At 50.5% G+C, this 13,869-nt stretch overlaps 3 protein-coding genes across 3 annotated transcripts; all 3 read right to left on the reverse strand.

Annotated features, from left to right (window-relative positions):
* Nucleotides 1-333: 333 nt before the first annotated feature.
* Nucleotides 334-1,986, reverse strand: N7459_002438 (uncharacterized protein; the record flags this gene model as incomplete). Its single annotated transcript, XM_056941623.1, has 3 exons — nt 334-674; nt 1,092-1,351; nt 1,814-1,986. 3 exons carry the CDS (start codon nt 1,984-1,986, stop codon nt 334-336), a joined length of 774 nt encoding a protein of 257 aa, XP_056801506.1.
* A 3,968-nt stretch (nt 1,987-5,954) lies between these two features.
* On the reverse strand, nt 5,955-9,132 carry N7459_002439 (Zn(II)2Cys6 transcription factor domain-containing protein; the record flags this gene model as incomplete). Its single annotated transcript, XM_056941624.1, has 8 exons — nt 5,955-6,794; nt 6,858-6,998; nt 7,042-7,602; nt 7,664-7,876; nt 7,928-8,022; nt 8,254-8,761; nt 8,812-8,956; nt 9,014-9,132. The coding sequence occupies 8 exons, from the start codon at nt 9,130-9,132 to the stop codon at nt 5,955-5,957; spliced, it is 2,622 nt and encodes an 873-aa protein (XP_056801507.1).
* A 757-nt stretch (nt 9,133-9,889) lies between these two features.
* N7459_002440 (putative inositol polyphosphate phosphatase) lies at nt 9,890-13,773 on the reverse strand (the record flags this gene model as incomplete). The annotated part of the gene is made up of 5 exons (XM_056941625.1): nt 9,890-9,965; nt 10,023-10,690; nt 10,746-11,005; nt 11,059-11,268; nt 11,319-13,773. 5 exons carry the CDS (start codon nt 13,771-13,773, stop codon nt 9,890-9,892), a joined length of 3,669 nt encoding a protein of 1,222 aa, XP_056801508.1.
* Nucleotides 13,774-13,869: the final 96 nt, after the last annotated feature.

Consider the following 13,869-nt stretch of genomic DNA (forward strand, 5'->3'; position numbering starts at 1 on the left):
CCGGCGTGATGGCACAACCAGCTGGCGATCTGGCACTTCGTCAACTCCCAAGCATTCAAGTGGCACATCCCACACGCCACATCTGAGCGGATCATCGGCCCATACTCGCACAACTCCGACATATACGACCCCGAAAGTGTCCCTCACCAGCTCCTTCACCAAAACGTCGTCGCCCTCCAAGAGTGGGACCACCAAGTCAACGCAGAGAACCCGTTCATCTACGACCTCTGGTAGCACAAAGGCCCGTTCATCGAGTTCTTCTGGGGCAAGTGCTGCCTCCTCCAGTACATCGTCGACGACCGGTCAGACTGGATCGTCTACTGGAACTTCTAGTCAGTCGAATAAGACGAGCCATGGAACTTCCACGAGCTCCCAGAATATCAAGTCTGGTACCTCCAAGTCGGAATCAGCGAGCAGCTCAAGCTCATCTTCGTCTTCTGGATCCACCACCGGAGGCTCTACCACTGGAAGTCCAGAAAACTCCAAGTCTTCTTCCTCTACAGGTACATCGACCTCTGTGAACTCGACTGCGATCGCAGGGGTGCTAGCCTCAATGACACCAGCCTCGTCCATGTCATCGATGGACTGGCCTGAGATGACGCAGTTTGTCTCGACTGCATCCGATGGCGCTTTCGTGACGCTGGCTCCCACAACCACATATTCGGGCGCCGCGGCTACAACCCAGGCAACACATATTGCTGCGTTCATGTTGGCCGCCTGGGCCGATCGAGGTATGCTCAAGAACGAGAATACAAGGGAGCAGTACAAGAACCAAATCGAGAAGGGCAAAGATAAGTTGACTTCGTTCTACGATGACCTGAGTGACAAGCCGCCGGAGACGCCTGACTGCTCCGGCAGTGCCAAAAAACGAAGTCTCTTGGGCACGATTGGAAATCTGGTGAGCGATGCAGCATCGGGCGCGGCGCATGCACTGGGATCCTTGGTGAGCTGTGCATCTCAAGTGACGGACGAGATCAGCGATGACCTGAACAAACCCTGGTCCGATGATATTGAGTCGGATATCGAAGGACTCGCCAAGGATCTAGGGACTCTCGGGAATACGATCAATAACTTGGACAAGGACCCCAAACCGAGCGATAGTAACTCAGACTCAAACACTTCAACAGACTCATCAAGCGAATCCTCGTCGTCGTCGTCGTCGTCGTCGTCGTCGTCGTCGTCGTCGTCAGAGACCTGTACCAAATCCATTGCCACTCCAAGCTGTGAGGCATATACCGATATCATTACCTCGTGGTACACACAGACAGGCTCTTCAAGATCCTCCACTGTGACGACAGTCACTAGTACCAAATGCACCACAATCACGGCGTGTGACGCAAAGGCAACCACCCTACACACCACCGAGCACAGTACCATCAGTGGTGCTTGTGTTCGCAGAGATCCAACGATCACGTCGGATATCCCAGCTCAGACCACGTCAGTCCCAGCTCTTACGCCGACAACCCTCACTTTGACGGCTTCACTCTTCAGCATTACGATTACGAGCGGAAGAGGCTCGACGTTGTCTACTGGGAAGTCCACCTCCACCGCAAAAGCCACCACATTCTCCGACGGCACCTGCTACCACGCTATGGATTCCAACAGTCAGGAAGAGGTCTGCTCATGCACGGGATACCCCGGGAAATACGCACTCATGCCCACCCCGACTAACAGTGCGAAAATGTCGGACTACCAGCCTTGCGCTTGGACAACGCCCCCTCCATCATACACAGCCAAGAACCTCGGACCGATCACGACGACGTTGCCTGATGGAGACGTGATCTATTGTACGTCCGCGTCGTGGCAGGATTACAATGTGAACACGATGAAGGAGTGCATCGGCCCCATCACAACCTTGTCGGTCGATGCGGCCGTGGCGTCCAAGTACTCTTCCTCGATAGAAGCCTCGATCTCTGCTTCAATCGCCGCGTCGATTTCTTCCTCCGAGGCAGCCGCGAAGCCCACGGCACAGTATGTGATCGGCATGATGGGGGGTGGCGCCGGACTCAATCTCTACGAGGGATACTCTCTCTACACGCCAGACATTGGATCGGGACAGAGTTGGTGCGACAATGTGGGCTACATCGAGGAGGACAATCAATCCAACAAAGATCTTCCGGGCGACATCGACTTTTCCGATTGGGACGGCAAGGGTATCTCGGATATCACGGACTCGGGCTGCAAGTATAAGGGAAGCAGCGACAAGGCGGGAACATTGGAGTGCGACAAGGGCACCGTAAAATGTACCACCGACTTCGACAAGTCGGGCAAAAAGTCTTGCAACGGTGCTGTCGCTGGATGGGCAGAGCCCATGGTGGCTTGCCAATACCATTGGTCATGAAGGATGAGGTTTTGATTCTTTTTGATTCACATGTCGTTGTCACGCCTTGGTCAGGGCCGACGGCGTCATTCCTGTTTTCTTTTCTCTTTTTTGTAGATAATGGCTACCGACTCTGAATTTCTTCGAGCATGGATGCATCTAGGCTCCGCCTGTAAGTGCCATACATTACTCATCGAACTTGGTGAGGGTGATGGAAAGATACGCGCGCAAGTAGATGTGACCCCGAGCGGAGCTGAGTTCCTGTCAATCTCGTCGTAGGTTTTTCACGACGTAGTCCCGTCTTGATACAATCACATTCTGTCGTTTGGGGCAGCAAGTCAACCAGGTTGACGCAGTTATGATTCTGCTGGTATAAAAGCCGGATCAGAAGCAGTCTGAGTAGGCGTTAATAAGTCTGGGAAATAGAAGTAGCAAGCAAAATCTTGTGCTACTAGTTATGGCGATGTGCAGGTGCCAAGATACCATTTTGTTTCAGGAGGCATGTGAAGGGTCGCAGACGGAGGGTGATTATTATTAAATAATAATAATTCTACCCAACCTCTCACCCTGTCTATTGCGTACTCACCCTAATCACCCGGGTCGCGCGACGCTAAAGCGGCACTCACCCCAAACTTAGCCGGGCCATACGCCGGCGAGTTAGTAGTATACGGGTGACCACATGCGAATCCTCGCTGTTGTACTACCTGTGCATCCGAATTTTTGAAGAAAATCCTTCCTTTTTAGGATGCCCTAGGAATATATGAAATTCACACAGCCAAAACATACAGAAATCAATTATAATCAAGCTATACATAACCCACTTACTCCCTCCCAGCTCCTCGCTGTCAAAATATATCTTCGAATCACCAGTTTCCCCGCAAATTGACCTCCTATATCTATTGATCATTTCTAGCGGGTGAGCTGGTAGGTATGCTTTTTACCAGCTAATGTAGCGAATCTCTACTAATTGATTCCTATGAATATTATATAGCTATACCTCCTGTATAATATGCTCTAGATCGTGTATCTACATGATATTCTACACGGTTTCAATCATGTTCAATTTTAGCCTAAGTTATAATAGGTTTAGAGGTATATATAGTACTATGCGCTAAGCTCACTAAAATAGCCCCTTTAAAAATTTCGTCGCAGGGGTAGTATGTGTTTATCTTTTTCCGTCTATGGTATATATAGACTATCGGCGCTGGCTTTGACCTAGTGTATTTATCTAGATATTGAAAATCCATGGATCCACAGAGACTTTAGTCCTAAAGGTCTTGGTGGCAGTTTCCCTAGAGAGTAGGTAGCCCCCCTCGCCTTAGAGCCTCAATTCAGAGGGCTCTTCCTCCTTTTTATCTCCTCCGCGGTTCATCCTGTCTCTATTTTCTACCATATTCCTCAGGCCTCAACGTAGACCTTTGTTTCTTCTGTTTTATGGCCCTGCTGATTGACCTTTACAGGGGCGGTCAGCTTCCTATAGCGCGTCTTACTGGACTATATATCCCTATAGCGACCCACTTACCTTGCCCTATACAGAACTGGAATAAACAGTATTCACTGACAGTTCAGGAGAAGGCTCGTCTAATAGGAATCAGGGGAAGACTGTATATATCCCTATTCCGCCGGGCACCCAGCTCAGTAGGCTATTCGGCCCATTCTGCCAATTTAGGGGGCGTACACTTAACTAATCAAAACATACAAAAAAGAATATAACTATTAATGTGAGGGTACATATACCCATTCCGACATTCACCAGCACCAGCCAGCATCAACCAGCATCAACCAGCATCTTCAGATAGATTTTCGATCACTTATTCATTTAAGACCGCGGATTAAGCGCTTCGCATAGCATGCATTCTACAGTGCAACCTGCCCACAACCTCAGGCATCCTGCCATCATTATCTCCCAGCAAGACAGCAAGAGGTCTCTTCTAGCAAATTTTATGGAAATTCACGACGATCGGATTGATCGTCCGAAGTACGCGTTCGCGGTTGGCCAAGCCGCTAGACGGGAACCAGACCCTATTGGAAAGAAGATCCATCAAATCAAGCCACAAAGACTGCCAGTCCACGGGATCAGCCTCTCCTAGCAATTTCAGCTCGAAAAACAAGTATAGCTTAGGCTATATTCAACCTTTCCAAAAAGATGCAGGTAAATCCCATGCGAATATAGAGAGCATAGTGCGCGTATTTTCCACGTCACACTGGGTGTATTCAAGAGGGCAAACCATCTCAGCCACCAAAAGACAAATCTCTAATGGAAGTCTGCTGAAATAAGAGCGTTTTTTTTCTTGCCTCCTGTCTGTTAAGCGAGTGTAATTGCGTTTTGGACTTCAGGCACAATCCATAGGTTAATATAAATGTCACAGCCGAAGCAGTAGGATAGGTACTTCGCGTACACAACTTTGTCGAGATAGGCGCGAAAAATAGTATCTATATCCTCAAGGTCCCATATCGTAGAAACACCATAGGCTCGCCAATACTTCCCATCGGCTCGCCAATACTTCCTTGCAGCTCGAATAACTTTATTAAGGTTCCTCTTGATCGATTCCTTGCCTATAAGATAACCAAGGATCTCCCAACAGTAATAGTGGAAAGTAAATCCAATATTTTTACCTTTATAGTCGCTTAGCTGCCTTCCGATCTCTGCTGGATAAAAAGGCGTGAGAAGAGCATTATTATAAGAGCGCTGGCTTCTTCCACAGATCCGTACAATATCCTTGTTTTTTGGAGCGTAAAGAGGTTCGTCAGAGACAACTGGCAGTGAACTGATTCCCATCAAATAGTATTTTAAGGCAGAAGGGGCTTTCATAGCTAGATTACTTAGCTTTGATTTGCTATAAATAGGAGAGTAACTTACCCGCTCAGTAATAGCTTGATAATAGCCAAGGAAACTTAGAGAAGTTTACATTTTCCACTTTGACTGATAGCACCAAAAGATGGTTGGGCATCCGTCCTCTCTTACGATACCTTTGCTATTGATTCTCTTCCAGCACTTTACTGGATTCTTCGGGAGATAGCACGAGAATTTGAACTCCACAAAGTAGATATACTGATGGCACATAATCAAACTTAGGACTCTGCGAACGCTTGGGTGGCATATTGGTACCAAAATTTGAGAGTGGTCTATAACAGCATAGTCGATAGATGCTTGAGAAAAGGGTAATAGAGAACGCGTAGAAAGTAGAGGGAAAGAACCAAGATCTAGTAGGATCAGAGCAATGGAACTGGATTTATGTGCACTCGGGAGAAAGAGGAACAGAGAAAAAACAGGAGTACCAGCTAATAAGAGCCGATCTGGTTATGTGAGCGAAGAGGAATTTGCGATTTCTTTCTAATCGCCTACTCATTGTTGCGTCACTTGGCTTGAAGTATCAGATAACTTTAATAGGAAGCCAGTGCCGAAATTCTAGATATTGTGGGGTTTGTTAGATGAACACCCCTCTTACGACAATATGGATAGCTGCCAGCTTGGATATCTTGTATTGTGGTCAGCGTCTCCCCCTGGTCGCCCGCCCAATCCTCCTGGCTTTCTGGTGTGGAATTGGTGATATCCAAGTGCCTAGGATTGCACGGCTCTCTAATCCCGACTTGGCGTATTAAGACGAGGTCCATGTTGGGACACCGGATGCTTCTACCTGAGAAGACGAGAGTCGGGGTTTCCCTCCACGCTTGTCACCTCGGCGTTCTGTTTCACATATTCCCACCATGAGTGGTCTGTTCCGGTCGTGTTTTCTTCTCCTCCCGACGAGTGAAGAATGCGATAATGTTCCGACGCAAGTTTCCAAAACACGTCACTCATGCGGTTCGCGCATTCCATCCCAAAGTCGGCCATGCGCTGGAGGACTTTCTGGCACCAGAGGAACTTTTCCCAACACTGAGCGTCAATATAGGTCTTGCAAATGTGACCAGCAGAAAATATCAAGACATGAGCACCCCATATCTTCATGCTGTTCTGGAGACAATACGGGATGGCCCGAGATATCTCATCTGTATAGAAGAGCAGAGCCCGAAATTGTCCGTCGGGGTCAAAATGAAAAATGTTAGGGCCGCGCGACATGCTATGAGTCGAGAGTTGGTATATCAGATGTTCCGTCAGACCCAAAGCAGTCCAATATAGAACGTGGAGCCTCGCATTGTCGAGCGAAGGAAATCGGTAGGCCGTGCCGAAAAGATGGTTGGCGGGAGCCAGCTCTGGGCATAATTCATCTGAAGCGAGTGTGGGCATTCCACCAAATTCTGCATTTCTGCGCGCGTACCAAGCTATTAGCTGCTCTTTATAGAAAAGGCAGTTCTGATGAAGACCTTGGCAAGTCTGAACATCAGCATTACTGAGCGAGGCAAGTTTCTTGAAAACAGGCGAAAGCCCCGAGAAAGTGCAAATCAACTCGCCCAGGGGATCTTCTCGCGGTGGCTGCTGCATTGGACTCTGATTCTCATCCGGGGGCATGCCAATGGCGATTGTAGCAGACAGCTTTACAATCAGCGGTTAGCTCAAACCCATAACAAAAAAGATTCCAATGTCGTCAGAACATACCGCTCGGGAGAGCTCAATGTAGTCATATATAGCCTTCAATAGAGGGTTCCTCGTTGTTCTCGGATGGCACCGCTCGATAAGTGCGTTGAGCCCGTCATGGTGTGAGAGCCATATCTGGATGCCATTGGGACAATGGTGTGCCTAGAGGTATGAATGTCAACTCTGCGCTCTGAAGCAAGGATACCGGGTGGAGTCGTTCTAACGACTGAAAGATGGCAGCTGTGTATACAAGGTCATCGCAATAGGCGTTTCGGCTGATCATGGTTGACATGTGGTGTATCGCGCGGTTATATAGGTGAAGCCCTTCCTGTAGCAGACTATTGTCACGACAGCGCTTGCCCACAAAGACGCAAGACGCTGCAGCCATGGCGTTCTCCAGCATCGGCGTTTTATTCGGGAGCTGGGAGAAGTTCGACATCAGATAGTACCAAGGGTCGATCCCTATGGATCCCGCGACGTCGACGGGGAAGAATCGATTCATATATTCGGCAAATAGCTGGTTTCGGGTTGCCGGCGCCGAACTCACGGCTTGTCGCAATGTCAACGGCCGCGCCCGACCGACATATCGGATTTTGTTTGTTGCACTATCCGCCGAGTTGCTCGTCGAGCCTGGCGTCGAAACTGCGGTGTTGGAGTTTGAGTGGAGAGTGTTTTGATGAAAGACAATGCGCAATGTGTCCTGATAGCCGGGGCATTTCACGCCAAGTTTGATACATCGGGCGCATTCTGGCTGTGATCCATCGCACTATATCTTGACTTTAGCATCAATTGAAGACGATAGTCCAGAGCTCCTCATTCATGCCAACCTTCACTTTGCGGCTTCTGCATGTCGCGCAGCCCGCAGACATCCAAGGTGCGCCAGGCATCTTCACAACATCCGCTGCTTTTTCTACCCGAAGACTTTGCTTGGTGGGGATCAAAGGGGTTGGACAAGGAAAGATTGTGAACTCCGACCACAAGTTGAATGATGAATTTCCGCCCCCCCGCGGGAGCTGAGCAGATCTCCACACCTCCCCAAGCTGGAAAGGGGTTTAATGAGGTGCGCATAGCGCTTCGATCATCTCAACTACCTCTACTCCAAGAATCCATTCGGCTACAGTACACTCGACAGAAAACAATTCGGGGAGGACTGACGGTCGCTTAAAATAAGAGGATATTTCCAGTTCTACGATATGTCTCTAGTGGATAGCAAATCCACGCTAGATGGGGGATGGGGTGATTCATTCATAGAAAATATCGAGACTCCCATTCAACAAAAGGTCTACATTTCGGAGCCGCAGATACATCTAGAATTGTTCACAACTCAGAGTCCGTGACTCCCGGTTGGAATGATAGAATCACAGGCAAAACCAGTCTAACGCAGGTCGCTGGGAGAAACAAGGCGGCTGGGACAAACCGAACTGCAGATGCGAATCAAATGCTGGCAAGACAGATCGGAGCGCCTGGAAGTCGAGTTCAGGGTCAGGAATGCTCGGATCCCAACGATTGCGTCGGATATAATTGACAATGGCGGGGATGACGAGACACGCTCGAAAGTCTTCAAAGCACTCGAGTTGATACCGGTTACCATCCGCATCGCTGGGGAACTCGGTAGTGTATACCTCCTCGGCCAGAAGACTAAGAGTTTTGAAACTGGCTCCTTCGGCTGCCTGGCAGAGCTTTTCCATGGCTGTCAGCTGGAGCAGCTCCATACCCAAGGTCCGGGCAGTATGAAAGACCCCTAGATGAAAGGATAGCAGGATGGCATGCTGGTTGCATCGCCGGCAATAGATATGACGGGTATTCCAACTGACCTGGTGCTTGCGTAGCTCGCCCTTGGTAACTGCATAATCCAATGTCCATAGAAAGTCCGTGAGTTGTCTCAAATACTTGGATGACACTGGAAGCGATATACAATTGTCATGCTGTATACAAAACGGTCAGCTTGAATAAGAAAAGGGGGCGGGAAGCTCACTTTAAAACCGCCATCGCACATCCTGGAAAAGATTCTGGACTCGCGGTACAAGTCGATGAGTCGTACATCATCTACGCATCCATATCGAGTGTCAGTGTCGCTGTAGCAATGGAGGGTCATGTCCGGAGGACTTAGCTCGGTAGCCCTAAGTCTCAGTCAGTGTCTGCAATATCCCGATCTGAATATATCTTTTAGTACTTACGCTTGACGCTCGACTGTGATGGCTCTGGAATGGTCCACACCCTCCTCACCCGGTCCTAGATACTCAAAATCCCCATTAACGAAGTGGTCCTTGCACCTCTTTGTGAATGTCTGCTGCATACTGATGTCTGGTCTTAGGAGAATGCTGAATCTGGATCGTGAGCAGTGAGCATCGGAAGCAGAGTTGCCTTTATATGCATGATTACGACTTGAGAGCCTCAATACCCCCGGAGCCCAGAGTAAAGACAAGGGCTGTTCTCGAGTCGTCCGACCATGCTTTGTTTGGAAACAAAGAGAACCATTCGTCCTTTGTATATACACAACTGCCCCCTTTGAGAATAAATGGACAATGAAGACACAATGGGCTCTAAATAAAGGTCATATATACCATTCCCCTTTGCGATTCTAGTGGAGTGGAGGCTAACGCGTACGTGAATGGCATTGCATTGACCGTGGCGTACAATCTCTAGGTACATACAAGACTCAAGCGGAGACGGAGAGTTCAATGCATCGACCCAGCTCACTAGACAGCGTGTCGTGATTGTTGACCAATACCGACCGATCTTTTGCGGAGGATGAAGACGGGCAGTTGAACAGAAATCCATATCCGCCCTCCGGTACATGGTTTATAGGCTCCCATCATCACACATGATGAACCAACCCAAGTGGCAGGGGGAAAGTCTGGAAACTAGGACAAGACTGATAGTGAGGGATACAACCGTAGCAAGCGTTCAATCTCAGCACCATCATGATACATGTCTATCGTGAAATCGTTACTCATACAATATACATCCCGGGTAGCCCGCTATAAGTAGAAAGGGAAAGGAAAGAGCCGCCGCAATGCCCATGCCAAAAACCGCTTTTAGACGCCAAATGTTTATTGCCCCTTGCCCAAAATCAGTGCTCGGGCCTGACGAGAATCGGTGCCGAGAACCGTGATGAGATAGTCAATGCTGAAACCGGATCAGTACGAGATGAAGAATGGGGGAACCCAAATAACAATGTCTTACCTAGCCTCGGAAGCTAACCGGCGCTTCTCCTCCTGGAACTCCTTTTGACACGCTTCCCACGTCGTCGCCCGCTGCTGCGGCAACACCGTCTTAATGCGAATCTGGAAGCTCGCACTGACGGGCCGGTGGTCGGAGGCACGAACCTCATGCCGGCGGTATTCAAGTTGCTTGACGCGGCCAATGCCACGGTAGAGCACGCGATCGCACCAGGCGGGAGAGCGTTTTTTCTCGCTAGAGTCGTACTTGTCGGTACCGACGTCGTACTTATAGGTGGGTGCAAAGGTAATGGGTGCTTCGGTGAAACTGCGCAGCCGGAACCCGGGATTCTTCCGCCGAGATGCCAGGAGCTGGTCTCGATCAAGAAGTTTGGCGAGGTTTTTCTGGTGAATAGCATCGATGATAACATTCCGGGGGATCGAGTCAATGCGGTAGTTCAGATCTCCATTCAAGATGCAAATTTCATGGTCCATGATCATGGAACCGTCGCCGCCACTGGCGTACTGGTCAGTCCGCGCAGTGAGACTGGTCTCAGGAGGTAAAGACTCTGCCTCGAGAATCGCCGCGATGTCGTTGTTGCGATGAGCAGTCTGGGTTTGTCCCGCCGCCAGATGACAATTGACGAAGCACAAAGAGCTATCGTCCAGAACAAAGCGGAAGATGAGAGCTCCCTTGGATAAACAGTGAGATTCACGGTAGAGTAGGACACAGGTAGACACCACAAACCTTGTTTCCGTGCAATCCTCCCATTCCTCGCTTAATCTCCGATGCACTGATGTTTCGAATTTTCTGGCGTTCCTTGTGCTTGATGAAGATGCAGGTAAAGAGGCCAACCATGTTGGCCGTGTGGAGAAGAACGTAGGATTCTTCCAGCGGCATGCACTCGTGCAAAGTCCGGGTCAAATGGTCAGCCCAGACTCGATACTGGCGACTCATATGTTCTTTTTCACCGTTCTCTTTCTTTTTGCTACCGAGAAGCAAGCTCTCTGAGAGTAGATTAGCAAATTAGCATTGTCACATCGAACAAAACTATACGTACTGGCCGTGATCTTCTTATTCTCAAGATCAACCAACTCTTGAAAGCCGAAGACAACAATTTCAGGCGGGTCTTCCGGATGAACAGCGTCTCGAATGAAATCTGAAGTGCGTACGCTGCCAGGTGTCGATGCACCAGCATTCCACGTAACGACGACAGCCCGAATTTCGCGGAAATTGCAATACTCCACATCTTTGCTTTGCATTCGGGCATCTGAGAAATGTCAGAGAAAAAAACGATAACCGGACAGAGCTATAACCTACCCAGCCAGTCGTCTTCAAGCATACCATCCCAGAGGCGAATGCAATTATCCATACCAAGGGAAGTCACTTGCAGACGATTCATTGTCCACACACTGCTTGTATCCAGCACGAAGCCAGAAACGGGGCTATCGTGGGCACGCCAATCCTTCTTCACTATCCATGGGTTAGTTCTGACATCGTAGACGTAGATCATACCCGTCTTGTAAGCCGCCCACAAGTAATCGCCAACAAAGCCGAGGCAGTTAATCTTGTAGACGCTGACATTAACAACGGCCAGGCATGAGTAGTCGGCTGGTGAGTAGACGGTGACTTTGCCATCTGCGTGTCCCAAATACACGCGCCCATCACCACCCTGGGCGGTATAAGTGCCAGAGGTCACATCACCCGAGTGCTGCTGACCCAAAGGCCTCTTGAGAACCTTGAATGCGGAATCCTCGCGGGCACCCGGCCGGTAGATATGAACTTCCTTGCCCGTGGCCAACCAAAGGGTATCATCCACCACCATCGAGAAGGTATGCCCTCGGGCTACACGCTCATGAGGGCTGTGGTAGCTATACTGTAGATTAGGAATGCCAGTCTCGTCCGGCATCCATACTAGCAGTCTACCTTCATCATCCAAAGTCCACATGTCCTTCTTGTGCCGTAGAATCTGGATGACTTCACGCCGAGAAGGATATGACCGGGTGGCCACGATTGATTGAGCCGCAATGTCGACTTCATGCAACTCACCAGCGCTAGTGCCTAGCCAGAGACGCTGTCCTTCATCTTCAAGTCCTTTACCGGGCTTGAATGCAATAGACAGGCTTTTCACGGTCTCCCCATGACTGATGCTCATGACTTGCTCACCGGTAGTGAGATCCCACGCTCGAGTCAAATAACCAGTTGTGCATACATACTTTCCACACACAGCCAACAGCCGAGTGTCGTACCTAGTTGAAATCTCCTTGAGCCCTGTTTTAAGGTAAGGAGGACGGCGGTTCGCCTGCGAAGCATCGGGATAGTCGGTCCGCGATACAAGCGGCTCTTCGGCCGGTAAGTCTTCCTCTTCGGTATCCGTCCGCGCAATGCGGCGCTCGGCGTAGGTTTGAAGGTGCGATTCACGAGGCAGGGATTGTTGGCGCTGGAGAGGCCTTGGAGGCAAAGACTCATTCTTACGAGGATAAGCGGATGCCGAACGTGTGACGGGTGTCATAGAGACCGGGCTGTCCATTTGTTGCGGGGATCCTCGGACGGGGGAGAAGCCACTGCGATGAGGCGCCGAGGGGATCGGCCTGGGGGGAAGCCCGGGACGATCATGTGGACTGTCGCTCACTCGAAGCCTCTGTGTGGAGAGAGGTGGTGCTGTAGAAGATTCTGGGAGAGCGGGTGACGTGGGTGGGATCTGTACGATCAACGGCTTTGTGGCTCGCGTTGGTTCAGGGACTGCACGGGCCCGAGGAAATCCCAGCTCTCTGGCATCATAATTGTTATGAGAAGTTGTGGCTGGCGAACGGTCATCGAAAGAGCGCCGACTAGGGGGTTCCACAATGGGACGTGGAGGTGGCGGTCGCGCAGTAACTTTCCCGGTGGATAAAGGCTTGGTTGGAGTCTTCTCCGGGCTGCTGGGCGGGGTGCTAAATGGAGACACATGGTCCTCGGACGAGGGGTGCTCTGTCCTTGGGGCCAATGTGTTGGTATCCGGGTGAGAAAACATGGCCGGTTTGGCAGGAATCTTCGGCTTCGCGGCTCGATTAGCTGGCGGCGGCAAAGATGTACTCTTTAGCTTTCGGTCTGACGGGCTTCCACGCCCATTCACAATGGGCGCTCCTGGTGATAGCCGCTCAGTCGCGTCTCCTAATGGAACAGAAGATCCAAGCTGCGGTGTCGTCGGTCGAGGTGCGGGGTCGGCACCCGGGGACGCGGACTCCCTCAACCGGTGGATTGATCCTTGATTGAATTGATTATCATCCTGTTGAAGCGGGAAGTGATCCTGTTCTAGATCCCGCGGCGGCGATTGGGGTGAATGGACCGTCAAGGTGGGCGGGAGCTGTGGAGAAGAGTGGTAGATGTTCATCGAAATGGGCCGGCCATATCGACTTGCAGGAGAGCCTTGATTCCGCAGGTGCTGGCCGTTCAGCTGGTCATGACGACCGTTGCGCCTTTCATCGAGTGTTGCGCTCCAAGGAGAGCGTGGCCGAGGCAAGTCCAAGGACGCGCGGCTGGAGGATCGCGGCTCATCGCTGGGCTCGGGGGTTCTGAGAAAGCGGCTGGAAGATTCATGTTGACCAGTTCCGACTGTTGATTGCGTTTTGCGGTGGGCGAGGTTTTCAAAGTGAGAAAGCAAGGAAGATACCGGTCTCTGTTGATGCCAGTCAAGATTAGTCTCTCCGCATGCCACACTGCGACGACTGGACATGCATACAATGGGGGCATCGTCCGAATTCTCCTGGTTTCTGCCGTTTCCCTCCATAGCCATAACCGCAGATCCGTCACCGAAACCAGCCAGAGAAATTAATCATAAGCGTGGCCGGTGCCTGGAGATCCAGTTGCGTGTGTGGAAACCCGGAGAAGC

The sequence above is a fragment of the Penicillium hispanicum genome (assembly GCF_028827665.1).
Source record: "Penicillium hispanicum strain IBT 35686 chromosome Unknown utg000003l_segment0_segment0, whole genome shotgun sequence".
In the NCBI taxonomy this organism is placed as follows: domain Eukaryota; kingdom Fungi; phylum Ascomycota; class Eurotiomycetes; order Eurotiales; family Aspergillaceae; genus Penicillium; species Penicillium hispanicum.